Genomic DNA, 11587 nt, shown 5'->3' on the forward strand with positions numbered 1-11587 from the left:
TCCGATCCATTTTGTCCCAGTCGATTGTCCCAGCAGTCTGTTTACATACATCAGGTAACTATCACATGAGGAAATGGAAACTCAGGAGATAGTTAACGTGGGTAAGCTGGAATTTGAACTGGGGAATCTTTCCACTGGATTCATAGAACAAGCGACTGGAGTTACAGCTTCAGGGTAAACACCTGAGGCTGAATCAGTAGCACAGTTGCGTCCAAAGCACAACGTCGCCTTCATCTCTTTTGATGGAGAAACCAAGAGTCTGCCTGTGCCATCCAGGACAGCAGCCACTGGCTCGATGTGGCAATTTAAATTAAAGTTAAATAAAGTAAAAATTTCAGTTTCTCAGAGGCACGTTTTGAGTGTTCAGTAGCCATCACATATGTGACACTTCCATCATTGCAGAAAGTTCTATTGGACATACTGGTCATCTCATAAAGCAAGAGTTGGGGAGTATCAGTTTACTGAGATAAGTTGAAAAAAAAGTGTCTATGCAGGGAGTTAAGTAGGTGAAATACAAAACCCTCCCCACCAAACCAGCTCCTTCTCTGAAAGGAAGAGTGGGACGAGTGCCGTTTTGAGTTCAGCTATAAAGGGAAGGAGAAAAAGATGGATTTTCAAACTTCGTACTGTGTGTGTGTGTGTTAGTTTTTTTTAATAGACATGGAAAGAACACAGAGCCGTTCCAAGTGAATGAGTGTGTTTTAGAGCTGGGCTGGTATTATGGCCAGACTTAGGCTGGATGAGAAGTAGAACAGATCGTGATACCTAGCAGAGTAAATTCGGCAGGCGGAATAGAATTCCTAGAAGGAGCTATTTTGTTTGTGACAGGGGCTGTTGAGGATGTCTCAAGGTAGAGCCTCAGGCATGAACTGGAATACTAGCAGGGAAGCAGGGGTTGGGGGAAAGGGGTTTGGGCAGAGTCAGGACAGGTAATCAGTTAAAATCACAGTTAATTGCAGAGGTTGTGCATGCTGCTAGACTCAAAGCCATCAGAAAGAAGGTTTGGTGCCAACGAGCTGGCTGAGGACACTTGTGTGTCCCCTGGTTTGGATTAGTGCTTACCGAAAGTGCCTAAGTCAGCTTTCAAGTTTCCAAGTAGGTGGGGCAGGATGGTGAGGGGTTTTGCTTGGTACTGTGAACTCTGTCCAGACACTGAACACATCTGCAACAGAAGATGAGGAACTCTACAAGTTTCCTGTACTCTTTGCTGGTTAGAAAAGGAATATGTGTTTGGTTATGTGTATGTGCTGTGTAATGCTATATTTAAACAGGCTGAAACTGTTACTACAATAAAGTTGCGTCTCGTTAGACTCATACTTTCTGATAAGTAACCAAAAAGGTAAGTAAAAATTAACTTTTAATAGTACAGAGCAGCTCTAGAGACATGGCAATAAATGAGTGACTGCAAGGAGCAGGGAAGGCTTTAAAGACTCGTGACGATTGGGCAGTTTACTGTGAGTGCCCTGCTTACTGGCAGAGCTTAGCAAATGCTGGCCTGTGGACAAAAGCTACTCAAGTGTACTTCACCTAAGCATACAGTACTCTTAATTTTTTTAAAGTATTGGCACTTGAAAGGTAAGCATTTACCCTCCTGAGAATGACTCTGTCTGGAATAGCACAGGGTGGTAGTGATTCAGGGCTTCACCCTGGCAGCTAGTGACAGGTAGGCTGATTTGGAACCTGCTGTCAGAGGCCAGGGAGGAAATGTGGGGCGCTGGTCCAGGTCCTGAGAGTGAAGCTAGGGGGAGACATCTCCAAGTATAAGTTTTTGGAACACAGTTTCTCAGTGTGGGTGGAAAGCCACCCTTGTAAGTGGAGTATTGTTTATGATGCAGCCTCAGACACTTCAGGTTCCTCCAACGATGGCCAGTTGGTAGAAAAAGAAGAACTTGGGTTTTGGTGACTCTGGCTAAGTCAGAAGGGTGATAATGATTTGGGTTTGAGGCAAGTTGGGTTTGAGGAGGCAGGAGGCCCACCTCCTGGAAGTGGCCTACCAGTGGGTAGCTGAATGAGCCCTCCAAGGTAGGGCCAGGGAATGAAGAAAGGTCCATAAACAAAGGGGAAGAGATTAGTAGAACTTACTAGAGGATGGTGCCTACAAATCTGAATGTGGCCTGAGCTGGTTCCTGAGCTACCAGCTTTGTGCCCTGGGAATGTTTTCCCTCCTCATCACATCAGTGCAACTAGACTAGACTAGCTTTACCCACATTCTGTTTACATCAACCCTTCTGCAGAGTAATCTTACAAACAAATTAACTTAGGTGTATACAAATTATTTCTTATCCTCTGGAAGTTTAAACAGGTGTCATAAGCAACTAATGTTATGCTAACAATGAGCGAAGAGGAAGAACCTATGGTTTGAATAAGCGTGGGTGATTTTTGTTTAGGGACCAGTAAAAACACTTAAACACACTGAGGGAAGTTTGTTTTGGTTTTTGTCTCCTTTGGTCAGTTGAGCTTCACACTGACCTGAAATAGATAATACTGGGTCGGTGGAAAGAACTGTCCTTATCAGAGGGCACGTGTGCTCCACTGGCCATCAGTGCTGTGATTCCTTACCCTCTGAGAAGCCAGATGTGTAGACTGATACGTAGAAAGCCCTCTCGCAGCAAGAATTGTGTTCCATGAGCACCATTTAAAGGAACGTGTTGATTGTGGGTAGTTGATTCTGAAGCGGTCAGGGAGGAAAAGCATTGTTTTCAAATGGCTAATGCAAGAAAACTGTTCCTCTTCTCTCTCTCTCCACAGCAATCCGGGGACCCACGACATGTCCCAGCTATAGTGATGCTCATTACCTTTCTGCTCCTGAATCGCACCTGTGCCTCAGACTTTCTTTCCCAAGCTTGAGACTGCATATAAACTGGGATGTGTGAAAGCAGGAAACAAAGCTAGTGACAGCTGAGAGGCCCATGTCTGGGTAGAACCAGGTCCACGATGCTGCCTCTCCCGTGGTCAGGAGTTCAGCTGCAGGGGCTCTGCTGATGTGCCAGCACCATCCTTCTGTTTGTGCTTAAATGGCACAGCGTTTGGTCAGCACATCTGAAAAGAAAGTTGTGAGAAGCAAAGCCCATGGCCACGTTCCCCTGCCAATTATGTGGCAAGACCTTCCTCACCCTGGAGAAGTTCACGATTCACAATTATTCCCACTCCAGGGAGCGGCCGTACAAGTGCTTGCAGCCTGATTGTGGCAAAGCCTTTGTTTCCAGATATAAATTGATGAGGTGAGAGGCTTTAGCAAAGGTATGCACTTTTACAAGTACATTTGAATGGCTTTTCTAGCTCCCAGACCATGCGATGCAAGGGGAAAGGGACCTGGGATACGGATGCATTTTAGCCTTTAAGGGATTCTTTAAAGCTGCATCCCGTGATTCCTGTGGTTGTATGTGACAGTCTTGTTGTACAGTGTCAGTTCATTCTTTCAACAGAGATTTCTTGTGCACCTACAATATACCAGGCCTCTCCCCATGGCTGGAGAAATAGGAAAACAAAATGCAACCTCAGTGCTTTGACAGAGCTATACAGGTGGAAGAAGTTGTTCTCACTGCTTGAAGAAACTTGGGAAGGCTTCTCAGATGGGGGCAATCTTAACCTGTGACACAATGTAATAGGAGGAGGAGGAGCGGAGGTTCTGGGAAAGCCATAAGTCTTGGCCTTAAAGCACCCATGTACCAAGGGTACTACCCCAAGGAGGAGCAGGCGAGGCTCAAAGTGCAGGCAGGAAGGAAGCCACATATAGCAGGCCTCGCCTCTGTCTGAGAGGGTTTGTCTCATTCAGGTGTGTAAGTAGTGAGGTAATATGATTCGTTTAGTATTCTAGACAGAGGACTCATAATTTGAGGAAGTGGCACGTACGCTGATTTGAAACCTGCTGTCAGAATCTAGGGATGAAATGCAAGGGGCTGGGCGAGGCCCTGAGAGTGCAGCTGGGAGGAGACAACCCAAGTATGAGTTTTTGGAACACAGTTTCTCAGCGTGGGTGGAAAGCCACCCTAGTGAGTGGAGTTCAGGTGGGTATGCAGGGGCAGAGCAGGTGCATCTCATCAGAGTTTTAAAGGTATCCATGGCACATGAAAGGATAAAAACCACTATTTTTGAGTCTTGCAAAAAAATTACATTTTATCTGAATTATTTATTGAATGCCTGTTAGGTACCTGCTTCTATGAGGGAAATGAATATAGTAGGTGTAGTTTCTGCCCCCAGGGGATCTTTTCACTATTACAGGAAAGACTCCGCGTACACGCAGTGGCTGCGCTGCAGGGCTCTGGGACGGGTAATGGGCATGGCGTGTGTTGTGTCTGTGTCCACTCAGAGCCACGCACACAGAGCGCCCACTCACACGTGCTGCATTTGATACTTGGTGAAGGGAAATGCACCATTTGCCTTTAATTTTATGAAATAAAAAAGTTTCAACTTTGTCCACATACAAATGCCTGGAGAGAGCCAGGTTTTAGCAAGTGAGACTTTCCATCTGAGTGGTAGTACCACAGACCACATTATTAAATCTTGGAGTGACCCTGGAGGAAGGCACTTGAAAGACTTGAAAAGATACAAATTATGCTCCTCGGCCTTAAGAATACCACTGTGATACATAATGAAATATAATAAGTTGGTTTTTAAAATTAGCCTGTAAATGCTTAGATATTTTAAAATTCAAGTGCCTCTGTACATGGGCCCCCTCCAACTGTCACAAGTAGAAGTATTGAGTGCCTATCGTGTGCATGATTTTGTTGCAGGGCTCCGTGTTTTGCATGAAGCTTCTTGCATGTGCGTGGGGTAAGCATCCTTACCCACACACGAGGGCACTCCTGGCTGCACCTGAGCCACAGCGAGGACACTAAAACTGTGGATAAAGACCGAAACACATAGAAGGAGAAATGTTTAGAAAAGAAGAATTCGTGGAGTAGAACTGTTGGGATTACAGTTGACCCTTGAACGACATGAGTTTGAGCTGCATAGGTCCGCTTATATATGAATTTTTTTTGACCAAATGCAGATTGAAAGTACAGTATTTGCAGGATGTTAAACCTGTGTATACCGAAGGCCGACTTTTCATACACACATGCTGGACATGTGCATGAAAAGCATGGGGTGGATCGCAGGACTTGAGTACATGTTTATTTGGGTAGGATGGCAGTAGAGTCGGTCTCCCGCATGTTCTGAGAAATAATTTACTACGGTAAACTGCACTGAAAAAGAAGTCTTAAGTCATGTTTAGAACATAGTTGTTCTGAGCAAGGAAAATGGCTTGTTCGGTTAAGGGCATAAAGAGAGGCAAAAAAGGGAAGCAGTCAGGGTACTTAAGAACCACCTTCCCTTCCCCAGCCCCCATTTCTTGCCTCTCTTGCCTGAAGCAGTGATACCGTAAAGGAATGGAAGAGTGTGAGATGGCAGGATGCTTTCGGATTTGCTTTAAGAAAAATGATGGGGCAGCATTCCATCTCGTTTGCTATCAGTTGCAACATAAGCTCTATTTTATAAGCAGAGGTTGAAGGAGAAAATAACTGACTTGCGTAACCAGAAAACAGAATGTGGGTCCCAGTACAGCAGATAATGAAACCAGTTAGATAGAGACAACAACAGGCAAGAAAAGATGAGTTGGCAAGGTTGGAATTCCTAATGTGAAGAATCAACCGCTAAAGAATTCTGAGATCACTGACCGTGATCCAGACGATACCCAAAGATGGTGGCATTGGGTACTGACGCTAGGACATACTAGAGCTGTTTTCATGGGTTATAAGGTAAGACAAAAAATTTGAGGGAAAGAAACAAGTCATTGAAGTCATTTCAGCTATAAGATGAGAATGTTCTAGGTCAGGATTGTTGCATAAGTAAGAAAGGGATAAATTAAAAGGGAAAGAAGTAGATGCCAGGCAAGGGAAAGAGTCAAAAAATTCAGAAGCTGGGGGCGGGGGGAGCTAGTGAAGTTTGGAAGGCAGTGAGTACTACTGGGGTGTCAGCCTGTGCCCCACTTATAGGTAGTATGGGTGTAGGACAGGAAAGAGTGGGTAGGAAATAAACCAGGTGCAGAGTCGTTAACCTGTATTGATCTACCCATGCGTGGTCAATGAAATCAAATCAGATGAAAATCCTTTATAATGAAAGAAAAGAGAGAGGCACAAACTGGCCCCTAGCTGTGGGGTCTCATTCACCAGTACTGGGCCAAAGAAAAGGTTCAAATACCAAGTGTGTAAGCCAGCCCCCCTCATACTTATTTATTTAGAACAACATGGCTATTCAGTCTCTCTAACATGTTCTAAAACCCTTTCTCCAACCTGTGCATTTATTTAGATAGACCTAGAATGTGGAGACATCAGCACAATCTGGTTTCTCAGATGCCCATTGTATTGGTTCCTGTCCCTGCCTTACGGCACCCACCATATTATCATGTTATGTGCAAACAAGCCATGGTGTCTTGGAGGGAAGGGAAGGGATTCACACAGCAGACTTTTTTTTTGAAGAGAGAGAGCAGGGAAGTGTGAGGTTTTACTTTATTTTTAAGAAAATGCCAGTTTGATCCAGATCAGCTTTATATTTTTGGAACTGGCTTCCAGTAGGCCTCTTTTTTTTTTTTTTTTTTTTTTGAGACGGAGTTTCGCTCTTGTTACCCAGGCTGGAGTGCAATGGCGCGATCTCGGCTCACCGCAACCTCCGCCTCCTGGGTTCAGGCAATTCCCCTGCCTCAGCTTCCTGAGTAGCTGGGATTACAGGCACGCGCCACCATGCCCAGCTAATTTTTTTGTATTAGTAGAGACGGGGTTTCACAATGTTGACCAGGATGGTCTCGATCTCTTGACCTCGTGATCCACCCGCCTCGGCCTCCCAAAGTGCTGGGATTACAGGTCCAGTAGGCCTCTTAATGGGGGCCTCCACCCAACAGCGGCTATTGTAGACCCCTCACCAATTCTGGCTCCACAAAAGGAGCAGGAATAAACAGTATAGGGCAGATGTTGGCTGAAAGGGATAATTAAGTATACTTTTGACTTAAACATACTGTCTTAAAGAGATCCTATCTCTTTTATGGAATTAGTTCTTAGAAATTCTTTAGTATCTAACGTAAAAGCTCACAGTGTAGGACTGCACTTAAATTGTCAGTTAGGACAAGCTTTAGCCTCTCATGACAAATCCCCTAAAGGAGGTAACTGCCCTGAAGGATATGAAGCTACAAGTTGTAATGAAGGATTCTGTTTTATAGAAGATACTAATATATAGTGCTTGGTGTTTTAGTTATTAAAATGAACGTTTTTAGAGCTTAAGGATGACAAACTCAGGGTTTCCTTACACCACTGAGTCTTTTGTTTTTTGTTTTTGTTTTTTGAGACAGAGTCTCACTCTGTCACCCAGGCTGGAGTGCAGTGGCACGATCTCGGCTCACTGCAGCTCTGCAACCTCCATCTCCCAGAGTGATTCTCCTGCCTCAGCCTCCCCAGTAGCTGGGACTACAGGCATGTGCTACCACACCCAGCTAACTTTTTGTATTTTTAGTAGAGACGGGGTTTCACCGTGTTAGCCAGGATGGTCTCAATCTCCTGACCTTGTGATCTGCCCGCCTCGGCCTCCCAAAGTGCTGGGATTACAGGTGTGAGCCACTGTGCCCAGCCCCCACTGAGTTTTTAAAAGCCAACATTGAGTTTAGATGTTAGCAGGTCAGTGGAACTATGAAAGAGATGGAATTTTGATGGCTTTCCATGACCAATTTCTGCTTTACAAATATAAAAGAGCTACTTTGAAATTCCAAATTCACTAGACAAACTACTTGTCCCTGAAGCCCTTGTTGAAGAAATACTTACAACTCTTAGGAGTAGCAGCTTAGTAGTTAAAGAAAAAAGTCTGTTTGAATTTTGTCAATTAAATTACCAGTGACCTTCAATAAGTGAGTTGAAGATGTCTTAGAGGGAAAATTTGAGGTAATGGAGACTGGCAGTAACACTGGAGATGACAGATGATAGGCAAGCATTCAATGAAGGAAATCAAGACAGTGATGAGATCTCATGGTGGGCAGAGGCTGAGGCTGAGAGCACAGGCAGTGGGCTGACGTTCGGGGTCCTATTAGACACTTTTCTTAAGGATGGGTTTTTTAAGAGGCTCCTAAGAGTTATATGTCCATGGCCTGAACTTTTTGTCTGAATCAACAGAAACATCAGAACTAGAAACAATAACCTAAAACTGGGGCATTACGCGGTTCTGGGTAGCAGGCAAATTGAGTCACTTGAATTTCCAAAGTATATAAAATACCCCTTTAACCTCTTTCTGAAAATGATTTTTCATGGTCACATATTTTTAAATACTTGCATACTTTGTTTAGAAATCTGTATACATTAAGAAAACATGTTTCTTAAAGAATATTCTGTCCAGGCACGGTGACTCCTGTCTGTAATCCCAACACTTTGGGAGGCCAAGGCAGGAGGATCAGTTGAGCCCAGGAGTTTGAGACCAGCATAGGCATATTGAGACATTGTCTCTACAAAAAATTAAGGAATGGAAAAAAAAATTAGCCAGGCCTGGTGGTGTGTGCCTGTTGCCCCAGCTACTTGTGAGGCGAAGGTGGGAAGATTGCTTGAGCTCAGGAGGTTGAAGCAGCAGTGAGCCGTGATGCACCACTGCACTCCAGCATGGGCGAAGGAGTGAGAGCCTGTCTCCAAAAACGTTTTATAGGTGCAAAAGATGCATTATGTCTTTAGTATGGCTTGCTTTTTTAAATCATGAAAGTTTATATATTTGGAAAATATAGAAAAGAATTTTGAAAATTCTACCAAGACCCAGAGAAAACTTTGATATAATAGTGTTTCTACACCTTTCTTCATCCCTTAAAACAGCTCTCTATTGCGAAATTTCTCCTTCTGCTTCTAGGCACATGGCGACCCATTCTCCTCAGAAATCTCACCGGTGCGTTTACTGTGGGAAGACATTCAACCGGAAAGACCACCTGAAAAACCACCTCCAGACCCACGACCCCAACAAAATGGCCTATGGGTGTGACGAGTGCGGGAAGAAGTATCACACCCTGCTGGGCTATAAGAGGCACCTGGCCCTCCATGCGGCCAGCAGTGGCGACCTCACCTGTGGGGTCTGTGCCCTGGAGCTAGGGAGCACCGAGGTGCTGCTGGATCACCTCAAATCCCATGCAGAAGAGAAGCCCCCTAGTGGAACCAAGGAAAAGAAGCACCAATGCGACCACTGCGAAAGATGCTTCTACACCCGGAAGGATGTGCGACGCCACTTGGTGGTCCACACAGGATGCAAGGACTTCCTGTGCCAGTTCTGTGCCCAGAGATTTGGGCGCAAGGATCACCTCACCCGGCATACCAAGAAGACCCACTCACAGGAGCTGATGAAAGAGAGCCTGCAGAACGGAGACCTTCTGAGCACCTTCCATGCCATGGCGCCTTCATTCCAACTGAAGGCTGCTGCCTTGTCTCCTTTCTCTTTAGGAGCTTCTGCCCAGAACGGGCTTGCAAGTAGCTTGCCACCTGAGGTCCACAGCCTCACCTTTGGGCCCCCAGAACAAGCTGCCCAGCCTATGCAGCCGCTACCAGAGTCCCTGGCCTCCCTCCATCCCTCGGTAGCCCCTGGCTCTCCTCCACCACCCCTTCCCAATCACAAGTACAACACCACTTCTACCTCATATGCCCCACTTGCAAGCCTGCCCCTCAAGGCAGATACTAAAGGTTTTTGCAATATCAGTTTGTTTGAGGACTTGCCTCTGCAAGAGCCTCAGTCACCTCAAAAGCTCAACCCAGGTTTTGATCTGGCTAAGGGCAATGCTGGTAAAGTAAGCCTGCCCAAGGAGCTGCCTGCAGATGCTGTGAACCTAACAATACCTGCCTCTCTGGACCTGTCCCCACTGTTGAGCTTCTGGCAGCTGCCCCCTCCTGCTACCCAAAATACCTTTGGGAATAGCACTCTCCCCCTGGGGCCTGGGGAGTCTCTGCCCCACAGATTAAGCTGTCTGGGGCAGCAGCAGCAGGAACCCCAAATTGCTGTGGGCACTGTGAGCCTGGGTCAGCTCCCCCTGCCCCCCATCCCCCATGTGTTCTCAGCTGGCACTGGCTCTGCTATCCTGCCTCATTTCCATCATGCATTCAGATAACTGATTTTTAAAGTGTATTTTTCGTATTCTGGAAGTTGTTTTGAGAAGCATTTTAAATGTCAGTTACAACACGAGAAAGATTTGGAAAACGGGACTGGGATATGGCTTATTCAGTGATGACTGGCTTGAGATGAGAGAATTCTCAAACTGCATGTATTGTGCCAATCTGTCTTGAGTGTTCATGCTTTGTACCAAATGTAACGAATGCGTGTTCTGTAATCAAACTGCAAATATTGTCATAACCAACATCCAAAATGACGGCTGCTATATATAAGTGTTTGTCATATGGAATTTATCGTAAGCCATGCTCATCATAATGTTAACTAAATAACTTTATGTGGCACTGCCTAGTAAGGGAACTATGGAAAGGTTTGGATTTCTCCAAATTGGGAGAATTTTAAAAATAAGAAAATAACCTTTATATGGCATATTATAACTAGGCTGTGTATTTCTTTTCAGGGATTTTTCTACCTTCAGGGTTGGATGTAGTTTAGTTACTATTACCATAGCCAACCTGTAGTTTTGCATATACAATTTCTTGTGGAGCAATAGAGTTCTCCATTTTACAGAAGCATTTTAAATGTAGTCTGAATATTTTTCACAAGATGCTGCAATGTGAGTTATCACTTCATTTATCTTAAAGACTAAACTGGTTGTCAGTTACATCTGACAGAAAAAAAAAAAAATCACTGTGTAACCAGGTTAAGTGGTAAAATAATCCAGGCGTCAGTCAAAGACATTTTGCTGACTTTAATATTGATTATATTTTTAACAGGAATTTAAGAAAATATTACTGGAATTAAAAATATATATATATATTAAGAATTTTCTTTGCTCTGTCTAGCTTAAACTACTACTCAAGCTGCTTAAGTTCTTAAGTAAGTATTGTTTTTAATCACCAATAAATAAGTGCTTTTGTAATTCATCAGTTTAAGTCATTATTAGCTTTTATTCAAAGAAGATTATGTTTTACAATGTAACTATAATCTCTTTAATTTGCTATCTTATTAATGAGTTTTAAAGATGTAACACGTAACCTTTTTTAAAGCTCCATTGTCTTTTGTTTTTAGAGGCTTTCTTTTTCCATAAACATATATCTTGCATTTAATAAAGTTTTCAAATCTTGCAATTTGGCTTGACTAATTAATTTCTCATACAGCCCCACCTGTGTCAACATGAACTGCATACACTCAGATCAAGGTAGAAAACACTTCCGGCTCCGAGCTGGCTCCCTCACGCCCCCTCCTGGTCATTACTCCCCCCACAGAAACTACTGTTCTGACCTCTACTGAGCATCTATTAGGAACTTTACTTTTTTTGAGTAAAATAATTATGCATTAAGATAGAAGTTGTTTATATGCTTCAGTTAAATTCACAGCACTAAGATCTTATTTCTAAAAACGCTATTTTAAATCCTTCTTTAATGTGACATAATTTATTTCGAATGTATAGATTAGAATATGTCTACCAGAGGAGTTTAGTCTAATTTGGGCTACGATG

General features: G+C 44.0%; 1 protein-coding gene and 1 long non-coding RNA gene across 15 annotated transcripts in view; both read left to right on the forward strand.

Annotated features, from left to right (window-relative positions):
- The window catches only part of PLAGL1 (PLAG1 like zinc finger 1), a 67788-nt gene extending 56572 nt beyond the window's left edge, over positions 1 to 11216 (forward strand). For 10 of the 14 annotated variants that reach the window (XM_064360605.1, XM_012474431.3, XM_064360604.1 and 7 more), the window contains 2 exons: positions 2749 to 3221; positions 8848 to 11216. In XM_064360605.1, coding sequence (XP_064216675.1) covers positions 3070 to 3221; positions 8848 to 10087 — 1392 coding nt within the window. In that variant the 5' untranslated portion in view covers positions 2749 to 3069 and the 3' untranslated portion in view covers positions 10088 to 11216. The other 4 variants (XM_012474436.3, XM_012474438.3, XM_012474439.3 and 1 more) reach the window with 2 other exon arrangements.
- Positions 4963 to 7251, forward strand: LOC135268323 (uncharacterized). Its single transcript, XR_010336597.1, has 2 exons — positions 4963 to 6554; positions 6849 to 7251. It is a non-coding gene; the product is annotated as an uncharacterized LOC135268323 (long non-coding RNA).
- Positions 11217 to 11587: the final 371 nt, after the last annotated feature.

The sequence above is a fragment of the Aotus nancymaae genome, unplaced genomic scaffold (assembly GCF_030222135.1).
Source record: "Aotus nancymaae isolate 86718 unplaced genomic scaffold, 86718_ANA_hifiasm-v0.15.2.pri h1tg000040l, whole genome shotgun sequence".
NCBI classification, from domain to species: domain Eukaryota; kingdom Metazoa; phylum Chordata; class Mammalia; order Primates; family Aotidae; genus Aotus; species Aotus nancymaae.